General features: G+C 53.0%; 1 protein-coding gene and 1 pseudogene across 1 annotated transcript; one reads left to right on the top strand and one right to left on the bottom strand.

Annotated features, from left to right (window-relative positions):
- LOC138101859 (uncharacterized) overlaps positions 1–17,711 on the top strand; it is a 678,931-nt pseudogene that overhangs the window by 176,951 nt on the left and 484,269 nt on the right.
- LOC138101913 (serine/threonine-protein kinase PAK 1-like) lies at positions 12,870–14,617 on the bottom strand. The gene is made up of 3 exons (XM_068999663.1): positions 14,457–14,617; positions 13,411–13,548; positions 12,870–12,959 (listed from the first exon to the last, which is right to left on the bottom strand). The coding sequence occupies exons 1-3, from the start codon at positions 14,598–14,600 to the stop codon at positions 12,870–12,872; spliced, it is 372 nt and encodes a 123-aa protein (XP_068855764.1). The 5' UTR covers positions 14,601–14,617.

The following is a 17,711-nucleotide window of genomic DNA, read 5'->3' as shown; positions in this document are numbered from 1 at the left end:
TTATGGTTTGTTTTTCCAAAGGAAGCGTTCTAGGTGCTGTCTGGTCCGGATGGCGAAGTGCTTGGGAGCAGCTGTGGCGTGGGTGGGACGTGCCCTTGGAGAAGGGCTGAGGACACTGTTTGGGAGCAGCTTTTCTTCTGGCAGCGGGAGGCGTGAGGTGGGTGCCCGTCCTCTTGGCATGGCTGGGATAAGGGCTTTTGGGAGACGGCAGCAGGCGCAGCAGCATCCCGCTCTGGGCAGCTGCTGAGGAGGTGGCTGTGCCACGGCCGGCTGCAGGCTGGGCACGTGTCCTGCCCTCCTGCTCTCCTGCCAGAGGCAGCAATGCTGGGCAGCTTTGGGCAGCGCTCTGAGCGCGGCCAGCACGGCCTGGGCACCGCGGGCGGCTGGGACAAGGGGGACGGGAGCCTTCAGCTGACGGGCGCTTTCTGCTTTCTCTCCTTGCAGCCGGGCTCTGGGGATGCTGAGGCTGCTCTGGGCTCCGCCAGGGCTCTGCTGCAGCTCAGCCCCGGGGCCACGAGAAGCCAAAGAAGAAACGCCGTGACCTGCAGCAGAGACGTGCTTGAGCAGCTCGGCAGCGCAGCTCAAGTTTGCAGAGCGTGCACCTCCAGGGGAAAATATGACACCCCCCCAATAACAAACTTGTTCAGTAACTTCTGAAATGAAATCAGTCTGGGATGACCCCCAATGCCATTTTTCAGCTTGCTCAAGCTGAAGCTCAGCCTTTCTCTCAACAGTTCTCTCCCCCACCTGCCTTTTGCTCCACAAGTGCTCCCTCTTTCCCCCAGTGAGTTCCCAGCTCACCGCAGTCCCCATTGCACTGTAGCCTTCCTTGATGCCCCTGGCCATGACAAGAGTGAGCCCCAGGTTTAGGGACTCATGTTGTCACTGGCTGAAGAACAGCAATGTCTCAGAGCTCTGGTGAGATTTGGGGGTCATTCAGAGCTGCTCTCCAGGCCTCAGCTCTGCTCACTGCTGGGTTCCCACTCCCTTTTCCTCGTTCTTCACAGAGCAGGATGAGCTCTGTGAATGCCCTTGACCCTCGCCACTCTTCCCAGCCCAGCCACCCAGCCCAGTTAGGCTTAAGCTGGAGCTTCTCTGTCTCCTCTGGCACCCCAGTGCAGTCCCCTCTGCGGGGAGCAGCAGCCCCAGAGCGCAGCACACAGCAGTGCAGGCCGCACCTGGAGCAGCTCCCTGCAGCCATGGCCTGGCTCTTTGTGGCAACCAAATGCTCCCTGTGTGCAGCTGTCCCTGGAGAATGGCCCCAGGGCAGAGCCCAGCCGGGCTCCCACTGCATCCCCTGGAGCCTGGGGCAGACAGCGCTGGCAGAGCTGAGGTTCATGGTGAGCACCCAGCGCTGTGGCTCGCAGTCGGTGTTTGCAAGCGTTGTGATCTCATCTCCTGCAACCTGTGGGGAAAACGAGCTGTGCAGCCAGGCCAGCGCTGCCCCTCTGGGCAGGGACGAGGCTGAAGGCCTTTCCTGATGCCGAGGAGGTGGCATTAAGCCTTAGCGGGGCCTGGCAGCTGTGGAGCCGGATCTCGCCCGCTGTCCGGGACTCGCTGCCCACCAACCGCCCCCACCCGCCGCGCTCCGTTCTGCAGGGACAGAAGGCTCTGGCTGTGCAAGGGTTTCCATCACGTCTGTGTACCCGTGGCTGTGGAACGCACATGGAGAGGGAAAGTGTCAGCCACGGTGCTGGCACACTCCTTCCTTTCCATACAGGACACGTCCCTGCGCACCCCCTGTGCGGATCTATTCAAAGGAGAGGCGTGGATAGAGATTTCCCACAGAGCTCTGACTCTGGCGGAACTCACCTTGTCAGCCAGCAGCCAGGGCATTTGTTTCCCAGCTCTGTGTCAGTCGGTGCCCCAGAGCTGAAGGGAGCAGCATTTAGAAGCAGTTTCCAGATTTCTAGGCAGGCAGTGGAGCTGACAAGCATCCGTGCAACTCGCCGTGTTCATTGGGAAGGGCTGCTGCTTCTTTGGGAATACGGCACAATGGAGACACGAGACTTGGAAAATCCCAGCTCTCTGTGGATTTGTGCAGAAGGGGGAGCAGCAGAAACACTTTGTGTCTGCTTGTGGGGACACAAGGTCCAAGGAGCGGGGCTGGCAGAGGGTGACCTGGGCCGCTGGCAGCTCAAGTCCCGTGTGTTGGGTCTGCCTGAGGGAAAGTTCACGGGCCTTCCAGGGCTGTGCTTTGCATTGGTAGCTGGATGGGTGCTGGTAACAGAGCGGTGTTCTGGCTACTGCCCAGCAGTGCTGTCCCTCTGCCATTCCTTCCCCCATCAGAGGGGATGGGAGTGGGCAGGATCCTGGCAGGGGACACAGCCAGGCCAGCGGACCCAAATCAGCCAAGGGGATGTTCCAACCATATGACCCAGATCAGATGTATAAAGCAAAGGGAGAGAGGAGGAAGGGCACCTTTTCCCCCACAAGCTGAAGTTTCCCTGAGTGTTCCAGTTCCAAACTCTTGACCCTTTTTGGAGGCATAACGTTCTCACCCCGTAATCTTCCAGTCATCCTCGAGTTGTAGAATTTTAGAGCAGTCAAATTAATCAAGTTCACATTTTCTAGATATTGCTGTGTCATTTCCTTGATATCCATATGAGAGGGGACACAGTGATGGATGGGTTTGCATGGGAGCTGCAGAGCCCTGGAATGGAGAGCCTGAGTGTCCCAGCAGGATTTGCAGGAGTGTGGAGGGCAGCTGGAAAGAAGATGGTGGGCAATATTCTCCCGCCTCCATCTTCCAAGGAAGCTTTGATTCAGTCACTGTCTACACCATGCCATGGGGCCTCCAGAGGCCCAGGGAGGTGTCTGGGTGGCCCCAGAAGGCGCTTGCAGAACCCTGGGGCAGCAGGGAAGGGGCAGGAGCATCCCTGTGGTGCTGGGAGAGACACGCAGAGGGAGCCACCCCTGGGGCCCAGGCAAGAGCTGCATTCAGGCAGCCAAATTCATGCAGGGTCTGCCCGGGCACCGCCAAGGACCAGTCCAGTGAGCTCCTGTCCTCTTTCACCTCTTTGTATTTTCTTTGTATTTCTTTGTATTTATTTCTTTGTATTTATCCTTATTATTATCTTTGTATTTGTTGACCCTCAAAATGCCACTAGAAATCATTTTCCCTCAAAATAAATACTGACTTATTTTAGTGTGCTGCTTTGGACAAATTTGGAGGAAAATATCCTCTGACAGAAGGCAGGTTACAACCAGCCCTCTCCCACCAGGTCTGGGAAAAAAATATTTTCCTCTGAGGAAAGTGAAAGAGAAAAAGAACCTATTTATTTAACAAACACACAGGAAAAGGATAATAATGCTGAATACTAAAACCTCTCGCTGTGGAGAGAAACCTGGGAAGATTTCAGAGTCCTTCTGTAGGTGTGCTCTCTCTCCTCCTCTTTGGAGCTGGGTTGGTGTTCTCCAGGGCCTCGGTGGAAAATTCTCCCGGTGTGTTCTGATGTTGAAACAGTCCAGAACAGAAGAAGGGAAAAAGCCCAAGTCCCAGGAAAACAAACTTCAACTCTCCGTCTCCCTCTGGAGAAAAGGAGCCGAAAGCGCGCTGGAAAGCAAGCAGGGCGCTCCCTCCGCTCTTCTCGCTGCCGCAGCAGAACGCAGAGGAGTGTGTGTCTGTGTCCTTGAACAACCGCTTTGAAAAGTTCGCTCGGTGTTTTCTCTCTCGCCCGTCGGGCTCAGTTTAAAGGCACAGAAAGGCACAGGATTGATTTCTGGGCAGAGAGCAGCGATAGGGGATACACATCATAAAGTCACCCCCAGACAGGAATGTACGCAGTGGGAGAGCTCTACAGTCCTGTGTCTTTAGTTCCAAGGGTATGGAAGTGTCAATGGGTCCTTTGGTAATCGCACAGTTCTGGATCGGTTCCCGCCGTGTGGAGCCATTTTTATACAGAAGTCAGTGTATTCACACAGCACAGATTGTTGTGTTTTCCTGTGTATCAATTTCTGTGTAAACCTGCATCCCGTTGTACAGTTTTATCGATGTATGAATTTCTGTGTAAAGCTGCGTGGCCTTGTAGAGTTTGGTTGAGGCTCTGTGGGTGTTGAGAGAGTGCGATGGATGTTTGGCTTTCTCTCCAGACGTGTATCTGTACAGGTACCACCGTGTGACCCATCAGACATTTAACTGTGTGAACCAAAAGGGATCTTTGTATCTTTCCATATGGTGAGCAGAGATGGAACAATCTGCAGGAAGCTCGTAACAGAATGTTGGGGTTTTGGGAGTTCTCCTGGGGTTTTTTTCTGTTAAAGGAATTTTCCCCATACATGTTGCCATGGGGACAAATTACTGGGTGCTTCAGAAAAACAAAAGTCCTGGCCATAGATGGAGGGGTGCATCTTGCTACTCGTTTTTTCACCTGGCTGTGTGGGCAGTCAGTCCCTGGCGTTTTGGATGACGGAGAGAGAGGCTGCTTCTTTGGCTGCTTTCCTTCTACCAGAGAGACCCCGGGATTCCCAAGCCCGCCTTCCCTGCCCCACTGGGAGCCAGGCTGCGGCCGCCCTTCCCCTGCCATTGCTTCAAGCTTTCACTGCTCTGTAGGCCTGCTCTCCCTGCCTGCCGAGACCTCCGGGGGTTCCCACCGCAGCTCCAGAATTTTGATACATCTTGTCTGCCACCCAGGATTTGTGCTCATCCCTGCCATTCTAGACTGCCTTTCCAGCCTGCTGTTCCCGAGGGTCCGGCCAGACACCGGGATCGGCTGCCCAGGGGGTTTTTGAAATCTTTGTTCCATCCCTTCCTGGGATCCCAGGCCACCAGTGCCGCGTGCTCCCCGAGCTCGCTCCGGAGCGCCCCCTGCAGCCGCGGGGGAACCATCGCACCTGCCCTGCTCACCGGGAGCCGCCAGCGCCCCTGCCGGCTGTGAGCGGAACTGCACCCGAGGAGAAAGGGCCTGACAGCCGAGAAGGCTGGGACTGGGTTTGGGATTGTTTGCTGTTACTGCCATAGTTATTGCTGTTTGTTTGACTGGTTATACACATATAGATATATAATAGTAAAGAACTGTTATTCCTATTTCCCACATCTTTGCCTAAAAGCCCCTTGATTTCAAAATTATAATAACTCAGAGGGAAGGAGGTTGCATCTGCCATTCCAAGGGAGGCTTCTGCCTTCCTTAGCAGACACCTGCCTTTCAAACCGAAACAGATCTTGGCGTCCAACATGCTGCCTGAGGGCATTAAGAGAAAGGGGTGAAAAAGGAATTACAGTTCCTGGGTAACTTAATTTTGTGTGCTGGATATAGGAACCTTGTTAGGTAGCACTATGTGGTCTAGTTTACCCTGGTTCGGGTGGCAGGTGGTCATTCTTCCCCTTTGCAGCTCCTTACCTAAACATGGGTCCTCTGACTAAGGCTACCATTGCTGTTACCCAGTTTGCCCTAAGGGTTGAGAAGGTGAGGGATTCATGGGCTTTTAACTTCCTCTGGAATGTGGGCACATGGATAAAGGGCTATCACACACTGAGTGCATGTTTTTGAGGTTGTGTTAAAAATGGTGTCTTCTGTGAGGAAATGACACCAGGGGAAGTTTTCTCCCAACCCCTCAACCAGTTCTTTGGGCCCACCCCACCAATTTTCGAAGGGTTTAGATTTCCTCTGGATACTAACCAACTGGTGCTGATAGGCCTACTCTATTTAGCCCTCAGAGGTAAGTTGAGATTTGCTTGGATAACTACCCAGACACTGGCCTCAGAGACTAGAGATCCTACCCCAGAGCCTGATCCAGCCCCGGAGCCTGACACAGCCCCACAGCCTGACCATGCCCCACAGCCTGATACTGCCCAACAGCCCACCTCAGAAATGGACTACCCAAACTGGGCGAGGGTACTGGTGAAGGGGATGTAGGAGATGTGCCAGGACATATGCCAGATGCTAAAGGAATACACCTCCTCAGCTAGTGAAAAACCCTCTCCCTGCCCCAAACAGGGTGAGTCAGATGGTGCAGCAGTGGAACCCACGGATGTTACAACCGTCCAGGCTCCAGCTGAATCACAAGGACAATCACAGCCAGCAGCAGTCGCCCCTGTGCAGAGGAGGAAGTAGAAGACCAAATCAGTACGACCAGTTAATGATGATGGGGAACCAGGGCCCTCACAACCAGCAGGGGAGCCAGAGCCGGAAATCATCAATGAGTCCCTGTCATACGACAGTCTCTGTAATATGCAAAAAGACATTGTGCAAAGGGGGCGTGAGCCTTATACAACCTGCCTGCTTCAGGTTTGGGACCTTATGGGCACAAGTGTGCAACTGGACAGTGGTGAGGCAAGGTATCTGGGATCGTTGATGAAGGACCTAGGCATGGACCAGATATTTGTGAGGGAGACAGGACCCCTTTCTCTCTGGGAGCGGCTCTTAATGAGTGTGAGAGAAAGGTTCATTCACAAAGACGGAATGCAGGAGTACCATCATAGAATGCAGTGGAAGACACTCGAGGAAGGGATCCAACAGCTAAGAGAGGTGGCAGTATTAGAGGTACTCTTTGGGAGGGATGGACAGCATGATAATGACCCCGATAAGGTCAGGTGCACAGGACAGATGATGTGGAACCTGGCAAAGCTAGGGCCACCGCAATACACCACCTTCATTGCAACGATTGATGCTGGCAATAACTGAGAAACAGTGGGCTCTGTTGCCAACAAGCACAGGAATTATGACAGTATGGTCAATGGTCCGCTGAAAGCTCATGTCTCTGCTGTGGTCCAGGACCTCAAAGAGGAGAGGAAGGAGATGAGGAAGGAAATGAGGGAGGAGATGAGGGAGGAGATGAGGAAGGTCAGTGTGGCACCAGTGTGAGTCACAGGCCCCCAAGTCAGAGCCCCCAAGTCCCCCAGCTAGAGAGAGAGGGTACACCCCACGAGCTGAGCTGTGGTTTTTTCTGTGCACGCATGGGGAAGACACGAGAAGGTGGGATGGGAAACCCACTTCTGTCCTGGCAGTGCAGGTGCGTGAACTCAAGGAGGGAGGCACTAACCGAGGGGGTTCTGCTAAGGTGAAAGTAGCCTCAGCCTCCCGTGACCGAGCTGCCAGGTATTACAGAAGGGAGGATGATATGTTGGATCCCCTTGAAGGGACCTCAAGCATGTACGCCCAGGGAAGCAATGATAACCAGGTCTAGAGGGGCCCTGCCTCTAGCCAGGAGGAGGCACAGGAGAACCGTGTTTTCAGGACGGTGTGGATTCGATGGCCTGGCACATCAGAGCCACAAAAATATGATGCATTGGTTGATACTGGGGCACAGTGTACTTTAATGCCATCGGGATATGTGGGGGAAGAACCTGTATCCATCACTGGGGTGACCGGGAAATCACAGCAGTTGACCCTTTTGGAAGCTGAGGTGAGCCTGACTGGGAAGGAGTGGCAAAAGCATCCGATTGTGACTGGCCCAGAGGCCCTGCGTATTCTGGGCATAGACTTCCTCTGGAATGGCTATTACAAAGACCTAAAAGGACTCAGGTGGGCATTTGGGATTGCTGCTGTGGAGGCAGAGGGCATTAGGCAATTGAACACTTTGCCTGGACTATCAGAGGATCCTTCTGCATTTGGGCTCCTGAAAGTGAAAGAGCAACGAGTGCCAGTTGCCACCTCGACAGTGCACGGCCGGCAGTATTGGACAAATCGAGATGCTGTGATCCCCTTCCACAAGATGATCCGTGAGCTGGAGAGCCAAGGGGTGGTCAGCAAGACCCACTCACCCTTCAACAGCCCCATCTGGCCCGTGCGCAAGTCTGACGGGGAATGGAGATTGTGGACTATCGTGCTTTGAATGAAGTGACTCCACCACTGAGCGCTGCTGTGCCGGACATGTTGGAGCTCCAGTATGAGCTGGAGTCCAAAGCAGCGAAGTGTTACGTCACTATTGACATGGCTAATGCATTTTTCTCCATTCCTCTGGCAGCAGAGTGCAGGCCTCAGTTTGCCTTCACCTGGAGGGGCGTGCAGTACACCTGGAACCGACTGCCCCAGGGGTGGAAGCACAGTCCCACCATCTGCCATGGACTGATTGAGGCTGCACTGGAAGAGGGTGAGGCTCCAGAACATCTGCAGTACATTGATGACATCATTGTGTGGGGGAACACAGCATCGGAGGTGTCTGAGAAGGGAGAGACGATCATCGAAATTGTCCTGGAAGCCGGTTTCAGTGGCAAGACGGATGACATCAGATTCCCACGGAGGTCATCTATAAGATGACTGCAATGTCTCCACCGACCAACAAGAAGGAAACACAAGCTTTCCTAAGCGCCATAGGTTTTTGGAGAATGCACACTCCTGAGTACAGTCAGATCGTGAGCCCTCTCTACCTGGTTACCCTCAAGAAGAACGATTTCCACTGGGGCCCTGAACAGCAGCAAGCCTTTGCCCAGATCAAGCAGGAAATCGCTCACGCCGTAGCCCTTGGCCCAGTCAGGACAGGACCAGAGGTGAAGAACGTGCTCTACTCTGCAGCCGGGAACAATGGTCTGTCCTGGAGCCTCTGACAGAAGGTGCCTGGTGAGACTTGGGGCTGACCACTGGGATTCTGGAGCTGAAGGTACAGAGGGTCCGAAGCCAACTACACTCCCACAGAGAAAGAGATCTTGGCAGCTTATGAAGGAGTCCAAGCTGCCTCAGAAGTAATCGGCACAGAGGCACAACTCCTCCTGGCACCCTGACTACCAGTGCTGGGGTGGATGTTCCAAGGAAAGGTTCCTTCCATGCATCACACCACCGACGCTACTTGGAGCAAATGGATTGCCCTCATCATCCAGGGCATCTGAATTGGAAACCCGAATCGCCCTGGCATCTTGGAAATAATTACAAACTGGCCGGAAGGTGAGACTTTTGGGTTATCTTCTGAAGAAGAAGAGGAGCAAGTGACACGTGCCCAAGAAGCCCCACCATATAACGAGCTACCAGAGAGTGAAAGACAATACGCCCTCTTCACTGATGGTTCCTGCCGAATTGTAGGTGCTGGCTGGAAATGGAAAGCTGCTCTATGAAGCCACACATGACAAGTTGCACACGCTACTGAAGGAGAAGGTGGATTGAGCCAATTTGCTGAACTCAAAGCTGTCCAATTAGCTCCTGACATTGCTGAAAGAGAGAAGTGGCCAAAGCTCTACCTCTACACTGATTCATGGATGGTAGCCAATGCTCTGTGGGGTTGGCTGGAAAGGTGGAAGAAGGCAAACTGGCAGCACAGTGGAAAACCAATCTGGGCTGCTGAGGAGTGGAAAGGCATTGCCACTCGGGTAGAGAAGCTATCCGTGAAAGTCCGCCATGTAGATGCTCACATCCTCAAGAGCCGGGCTAACGAAGAACATCGTAACAACAAACAGGTAGATCAGGCTGCGAAAATAGAGGTGTCCCAGATAGACTTGGATTGGCAACATAAAGGAGAGTTGTTCCTAGCTCGATGGGCCCATGATGCCTCAGGCCATCAGGGCCGAGATGCCACCTATAGGTGGGCCCGAGATCGAGGGGTGGATCTAACCATGGACAGTATCTCCCAGGTTATCCATGACTGTGAAACATGTGCTGTGGTCAAGCAGGTCAAGCGGGTGAAGCCCCTGTGGTATGGTGGGCGGTGGTCCAAATACAAGTATGGGGAGGCCTGGCAGATTGATTACATCACACTGCCTCAAACCCACCAAGGCAAGCACTATGTGCTCACGATGGTAGAAGCCACCACAGGATGGCTGGAGACCTACCCTGTGTCTCACGCTACTGCCCGGAACACCATCCTGGGCCTTGAAAAGCAAGTCCTTTGGAGGCATGGCACCCCTGAGAGAATTGAGTCTGACAATGGGACTCATTTCAAGAGCAGCCTTATAAACACCTGGGCTAGAGAACATGGCATTGAGTGGGTGTACCACATCCCTTACCATGCACCAGCAGCTGGGAAGGTTGAGCGGTGTAATGGACTGCTTAAAACCACCTTGAAGGCACTGGGTGGGGGGACTTTCAAAAACTGGGAGGTGCATTTAGCAAGAGTAACCTGGTTAGTTAACTGGCCCTGCCCAATCCGAACCCCTACAAACAGCAGACAGGGATAAGGTTCTAGTGGTGCACATGAGAGGTATGCTTGGAAAAACTGTTTGGGTTAGTTCTGGCTTCAGCAAAGACAAACCCATCCGTGGGGTTGCCTTCGCTCAGGAACCAGGTTGCACCTGGTGGGTGATGCAAAAGATGGAGAGACCCGATGCATACCTCAAGGGAACTTGTTTTAAGGGTGAACTACCCATATGGCTCTGGACTTGTATCAGCATCAGCATGTATATATGTATATAATTCGGGTGATGCATGTATGTGTATGGTTAAAAGGGTTCAGTTTCATGTAACATGTTAGTATGGAAAAATTTGGGGTGGATAATGTTGGGGTTTTAGGAGTTCTCCTCCTATTTTCTTTTTCGCTTAAAGGAATTTTCCCCATAGATGTTGCCAGGGGGACAAATTACTGGGGGCTTAAGGAAAACAAAGGCCCTGGCCATAGGAGGAGGTATGCATCTCTTCCACCTAAGTTTGTGGGCAGTCAGTTCCCGGCGTTTGGACGTAGAGAGAAAGAGGCTGCTTCTTCAGCTGCTTTCCTTCTACCGGAGAGACCCTGGGATCCCAAGCCCACCTTCCCTGCCCTGCTGGGAGCCAGGCTGTGGCTGCCCGCCCCTGCCGTTGCTTCGAGTCTTTGCTACTCTGTAGCCCCGCTCGCCCTGCCTGCCCAGACCCCAGGGGCTCCCACCACAGCTCCGGAATTCAATACATCTCATCTGACACCTGGGATTTGTGCTAATCCCTGCTGTTCCAGCCTGCTGTTCCCGAGGGTCCAGCTGGACACCGGGATTGGCTGCCCAGGGGGTTTTTGAAATCTTTGTTCCATCCCTTCCCGGGATCCCAGGCAACAGTGCCGCGTGCTCCCTGAGCTTGCTCCGGAGCTCCCCCTGCAGCCGCGGGGGAACCATCGCACCTGCCCTGCTCACCAAGAGCCACCAGCGCCCCTGCCGGCTGCGAGCGGAACTGCACCCGAGGGGAAAGGGCCTGACAGCCGAGAAGGCTGGGACTGGGTTTGTGATTGTTTGCTGTTACTGCCATAGTTATTGCCGTTTGTTTGACTGGTTATACACATAAAAATACATAATAGTAAAGAACTGTTATTCCTGTTCCTCATACGTTTACCTATAAAGCTCCGTAATTTCAAAATTATAATAATTCAGAGGGAAGGGGATTGCAATTTTTTTTTCTTCCATTTCAGGAGAGACTCCTGCCTTCCTTGGCAGACACCTGTCTTTCAAACCAAGACACTGGGAGCAACTGGGACCACAGTGGGGGCAAATACAATCATACAGGAAGTGACTGGGTTCATACTGGAAGTGACTGGAGCCACACTGGACTCTTACTGAGAGTGAAAGCAACCATCCTGGGTGTGACTGGGAGCCACTGGGACCATGCTGCGGGCAACTGGGATCTTATTGGGAGTGACTGGGACCAGACTGAAAACACAGTGGGAGTGACTGTAAGCGACCGGGATGATGCTGGGAGTGACTGGGATCATAATGGGGGTGACTGGGAACCACTGCTGAGGCAGCGGCGGAGCTCGGAGGTGGCCCCAGCGCAGGTGGGAGCCGCGCTCGGTTCTGGCGGGGCTCGGCGCTGGCTGCGGGCGGAGGGGGCGGCAGGGGGCTGGGGCGGGTTCGTTGTGCCGTGTGGGCGCCGTGTTCGCCCTGGCGTGAGGGCGCTGCGGGAGCGGCTGCCCGCGCTCTCCTTGCCGCTGATGCCTCGGCAGGAGCCGGTGCCGGAGCAGCGCTGGCTCGTCCCGGCTGCTGTGGGTAGGACAGAGGTGGCTGCTCTGTCCCCAGGACTGTTTCTTGGAAGGTTCAGACTTCCCGATCTGCCCTCCAATATGCACACACCCGTTTTGTTTGTTTTAGTAGAACAAAGCAATATTAATAACTCCATTGAGACTTTGTTCTTCTTCTCTAAGTTCAGGAATTTGACATGGCCTTGGCTGAGCAGCAGTTCATGGCAATCAGTAACATTTTCTGGAAGTGATAGTTTCTTTCACTCCTTCCTACCTACAGCTCCCTGGCCCTATCTAAAGCAGATTCACGGGCTTGGCTTGTTTAAGTCCCATTCACCTTATTCCTTCCCCCCTGTAACTGCTGGAGCCCCTCCCCTGCTTGCGCTCGCAGGTGCCACCGAATGCGTGTCCCGGGATCGCATCTCCCCGCCCGCAGCCTCCAGCGCCCGCCCTGTCCCGGGCTGGCCCTGGGCTGGCGGCAGCGAGCCCGACAGAAACCAACGCCCGCGGGGCCACCGGCGCCGGGGCTCAGAGCCGTGCAAGGGAAGCTTTGGTTTGCAGGGGCAGAAGGGCCTGGGCTCCTCCCCTGCCCCTTTTGACTTGGTTTAGGATTCAATATTTTGGCCGACGTGGGAGGGGAAAAAGGCGCGGTTTTTCTCCAGCACTGGGCGGGTTTTGTCCCTCGCCTTTGGGCCTTCCTCGGGCCCCCTCTGCCCTCTTGCAGAACCAGTGGCATTTCCCACCCCACGCGGTTTGTAAACAAGAGTCGGCTGCAGTCGAGAAGGCTCCAGGCGCCTCCTTCCAGGCTGACTCTGCCGATGCTGAGGCTGCTCTGGGCTCTGCCGGGGCTCTGCTGGGGCTCAGCTCTGGGCAAGGCTGGGCCCGCTCTCCCCTCGCATTGCTCCGGGCAGCTGAGACACGGGGGAACAAGGAAGGGTCACGTCAAGGGACTTGAGGTTTAACAGAGCTTTTATTCAAAAAACTGCCATAACTACCAGGCTGTCCTAACCACCATAACTAACTAGCAGTGCTAACTACCATAACTATCCACTTGTCCTAACTACTATAACGAAAAGCTGTCCCCAGGTGCTTCACATCTTCCGCTGTTCCTTCAATTGCTTTGCTGCAGTGATCAGAGGGCTCAGGCTGGAGAGAGGCTTGGCTGATGATAAAAATGGGTGCTGCCCAAAGGATGAAAAAGAAAGAAATCAACTGTTACTTTCCCAAGTCAAGCTCCTCACAGGCTCTGTTGCAACAGGACAAAGGGGAATGGTTTGAAACTCAGGAGAGGGAAGCAGGCTCAGATTAGATCTGAGGCAGAATTTTTTTATCAGAAGAGTGGGGAAACACTGGCAGAGGGTGCCCAGAGATGTGGGAGGTGCCTCCTCCCTGGAAACATCCAGGCTCAGGTCAGGCAGGGCTCGGGGCCACCTGATCTGCTTGAAGATGTCCCTGCTCCTTGCAGGGCACCTGGTCCAGATGACCTGCAAAGGACCCTGCCAAGCCAAACCAGGCGAGGATTCTGCTGGCTTTGCATGTGAAAAGCAGCGAGACTGGACACTATTGGAGGGGGCCCCATGAGAAAACCCCTCCCTCGCGCTGCTCTTTCCCCTGCAGCCGCTTCGCATCCACCTGCAGCAGCTCCTGGGCAGACCAGCGCTGCTCCTCGTCTGGCTCCAGGCTGCACTCCAGGAAGTCCCGCAGCAGAGCCGACAGGCGCCTGGGCTCCTGCAGCTGCGGGGTCCCGTTCTGCCGGATCAGACAGCGAGCCTGCGCAAAAAGCAAACACTTCTGAAAAAGCTCTGCCAGCTTCCTTCACACCCACGAGTGCTCACAGTGACCCCGGTTTCTCAGCCCCAGTCTCCAGGGACACCTTCCACCCTGGCAGAGATGCTGCTCAGAGCTCATTCTTCTATGCCAACCAAAAAAGCCAGACGCTTCTGCAGCCACAGCCATTCCAACATCCAGATGATGTTGCCTTGAGAGCCAATGTCGTTGGCTGACTTTGTTATTTGGAACCTCCATCAGAAATAGCCCATTTTGCTTCTCCAAATACGGACACCAGCTTTACAGGCCATTTGCAAGAGTCACTGCAGTCTGCCTGTGGTATTTCCAAGGATTCTTACATCAAATGCATCCCTGCAGTGCCACTGACACTCAAGTAAATGCATTCAAGATGTTCCGTCCCAGAAACTGCCAGGCAAGGAACCTGAGGTTTGGGTTGCTGAAAGCTCAGCCTTGGTGACATGGAGAAAGTAGCTTGGGCTAGGAAAGAAATATGTTAGACTATGGGGATGTTAAACAATCATCTTCATGTTTTAGACAAGTTTCCCAGTGAGAAGAGTCAGGGGGAGTTCATCTCGCAGAACCTCTTTCAGAAACTCCTTCAGAAAACTTGTTGAGTTTAGGTGTGGGTTTTGGGGTTGGTCTGGGGTTTTCTGCAAGATTAGAGCTGATGCTCTGGCTTCATGTTTTCAGGTCATCCTCACAGACAGAAGAGCTGCAACAACTTAAAACTCAAAGCAAATTCTGGAGACTGCAGAATATTCATCTGTGCTCAGGCTCGAATCCTCTGGGAATTCCCTTCCCAATGGGCAGAGCCCTCCAGCTGCTCCTCCCAGGGCGGGGTCCCTCTGTGCTCACAGGCCTCTGCAAACTCTGGGAAATTTGCCTCTTACCATGGCCGCCGTGTGCTCGAAGTAAGGAGGTTCTCCTTCCACCATCTCGATGGTCACAATGCCCAAGGACCAGATGTCCACCTTGGGGCCATAAGGAGAACTGGTCACAACCTCTGGGGCCATCCAGTGAGCAGTGCCCACCATGGAGCTGCACTGCTCCTGCTCAGGGCTCAGCTGAGTGCAGAGGCCAAAATCAGCTGAGGACAGAAACAAACACTGTCAAAGGCAGCTGGAATGAGGAAACCAAGCACAAAGATTGCCCACTCTCAGTCTGAGAATGCACTGCTGAATCCAGCTGGAAAAGTCCGCAGGGCTGTAGCCAAGGCAAGATGGAAGTGGACCCTTAAAGGAACCCTCAGCTTTCATGCAGTGGCTTTTAGTGATTCCCTTGAAGCTTCAGATTCCAACTCCTGCCCCTCTGCAAGGGCCACACCCAGAGCAAAGCCACTGCTGACACCCTGCTCCTCTCCTGAGCTCTCTGCATGGGGCAGCCGCTCTCAGCTGGCAGCAGGGGCCGGGCACCGCCACCAGCAGCACTTGTGGGGCTCTGGCCGTCACTGGGAAGCAGCCCCACACCCGCAGCCCGGGAGCGCCGTGCCTGACCAGGAACACCCACCCAGCTTGACAGAGCCGTCCGTTGCCAGAAGGATGTTGGAGCTCTTCAGATCTCTGTGGATCACCCGGTTTGAGTGGAGGAAATCCAGGCCCTGCAGACACTGAGAGAGAGCAAGAAACACGAGGGTGGAAATCCATGGCCGGAATACACAATCACACAAGAAAGGACAGTTTAGAATTCTGCCAGCAGCAGCTTTGCTGTGACAGGCCAGGAGTGCAGTGCAGACAAGCTCTGGGCAAATGGTTCAAGGCAAAGCTGAGAACAGCAAATCAAATCAAAAAAGACAGAGAGTCCCACAACAGCAGGAAAGAGGACAAGAGCAGAGTGGAAGTGCAGTGACACTGGCAGGCCGTTCACTTCAGAGGCTCTTTCTTCTGCAGCTCATAAAACAACACAGAAACAAAGCTCTGAGCATGGAGCCACTCCTGTTCTCAGGCCCTGCTTGGAAGGAGCATTGTGTCCAAGCCATGGGAAGCACGAGCAGGATCCCTCACCTCCCGACTGACAGCTGCCATCTCTCCTTCAGCCATGCGTGTCTGTCTGACAATGTCCTGCAAAGTTCCTCCATCCATGTATTCCATCACCAGCCAGAGATCTTCATCAACAAGGAAGCTGGAAGAGGCAAACAATGGCATGGAGATGAACATGCACTGCTCAATTCCCTGATGGAAAAGCCTCGAGTGGAATTTTGTTTCCAGGTCACTTGTAAATGAGGACAGAATCCGATGCAGAGACATTCCTGCCAGGCTGCACAGTCCTTGGGATCTGCACAGTCTAAAGGAGAAGGAGACGCTTGTGGGAAAGGAGAGGCCTTAGATGGCAAGCAGGTGAAAAATGCAGTTTAGCAACAGCCCAGATCAATGTGGAACCACAACACTTGCCCCCAGCTGGTTCAGCATCTGAACTCAGCAGTTTCACCATTCCCTCCAGAACAAGGCAACACAACTTCCAGAGTTATCCAGGGCAGGAGGCCGTGCAGCACTTAGGATGTGAGGAATGAGACAACTCTTTGTAGAAATTAAAACAATTTATTAAAACAGAAAAAAATTGAAAAATTGCAAAAAAAAACTAACAAAATATAAAAATTTGGGATCCAGATGGCTCGAGAGATATGCCCCAGGAGCGCAGGGATTCAGGAACTTTAGGCTTAAGACAGCTCTGAACCTCAGGTAGAGAAAAAAATAAACTTGCAGTTTAGGCTGGTCAAAAAGAAATCTATTTCTAAAAGCCCCTAGAAAGGGGTAGGCTTCTCCAGCACTGCCTTAGCAAGCTGGAGAGGAAGGGAGAAGAGAGTGGGCGTGTCTTCTCTTACACTTTTATAGCTTTTGCTCCGCCCACAGTCCGCCCACAGCCCACCCACAGTCCACCCCCCTGGTTCAAGGCGGTTGGTGTTTTCCCCTTGACAGACCACCTCTGTCCACCAATGGCTCCTCCTGGTCAGAGGGGTGATATTAGTTGAGATAAGGGTCATGTGCTTATGGGGGGCTGGGCTGTTTGTTGCAACTGGGGTTTTTTAAAATCTGCCTTGAAACCAAGATACAAGTAAAACATAAAAATACATCCAACACATCTTAAAACACTTGTAAAAGTATACAGTAAACACAGGAAGATCATAAAAACTTGATTAGTGTACCTGGACTGATGGATTGATTTTAACATTCAATTTAAAAATATTAAGCTCAAATTAATTAAAGCACTTAATATGCAAAGACCAAGCACAAATAGGGATTTCATGTATGACAAGTCCCCCCTTTTTCTCTTATGCTCACATCTTTGGTCTTTGCATTTAAGTGGAGGTGGATAACTCTTCAGGGATAGATTCAAGCTCTTTAAAACTGTCCCACACTTGCTGGGCAATTTTTCTCTCCTTTCTAGTTTTCTTATTGTTACTATTATTGATATGCATAATCTTTTGAGCGAATGGTGGACGCTGCTGTTGTCCTTGAAGATCCTGGATCAGTGGCATGCTTTGGACGACAGTGGTGATTAGACGGATGAAACAAGGGATTAAACAAGGGAGAAAAATAAGTCCTGTAAGGGAAAGTCCAACAATAATTAAAGCTTTCTTCCACCATTGTCCTTGGAAAATATTTTCCCACCATTCAGAAGTGATCAAGGGCTGCCATTTCTGCACTGGAACATGGGCTAGTTTCCTGATGTTTTGGGTAATCTTGGTGATGGCTTCGCCGTGATCATCAATATGGATGCAGCAGTCTGAGGTGTTAAACTTGCCACATACTCCACCTTCTTCAGCTAGTAAATAGTCCAATGCCAGCCTATTTTGGTACACGGCTGCTCGAGTTTGCCCCTGCTGTGTGTTAAGTAGTTCAAGAGCAAGAGAGGTCTCATTAGTGATTACCTCAATTAGTGCTTGCAGTCTGATGATCCGGTTTAGCATGTAGATGGGAGTTCGGTACCCCCAGCTCCCATCCTGTGCCCATGTTGCAGGTCCATAAGTCTCTAGGATCCTCTCAGGTGGCCACTCTTCTTCTCCCCATCTCTGGGTCCCTCCTATTACATGTCTCTTAGTACGGAAAAGTTCATCATAAAGGGAGATTCCAAGGTGGGCTCCAGCGTTTTCAGCAAGTAGGAAGAAGTTTGGTTGAATGGCTCCAAGAGTGCAGCTCCCTTTCCAGCGA

The sequence above is a fragment of the Aphelocoma coerulescens genome, unplaced genomic scaffold (genome assembly GCF_041296385.1).
Source record: "Aphelocoma coerulescens isolate FSJ_1873_10779 unplaced genomic scaffold, UR_Acoe_1.0 HiC_scaffold_56, whole genome shotgun sequence".
NCBI classification, from domain to species: Eukaryota; Metazoa; Chordata; class Aves; order Passeriformes; family Corvidae; genus Aphelocoma; species Aphelocoma coerulescens.
Note: the sequence above shows the minus strand (reverse complement) of the source record. Positions and strands in the feature narration are given on the sequence as shown.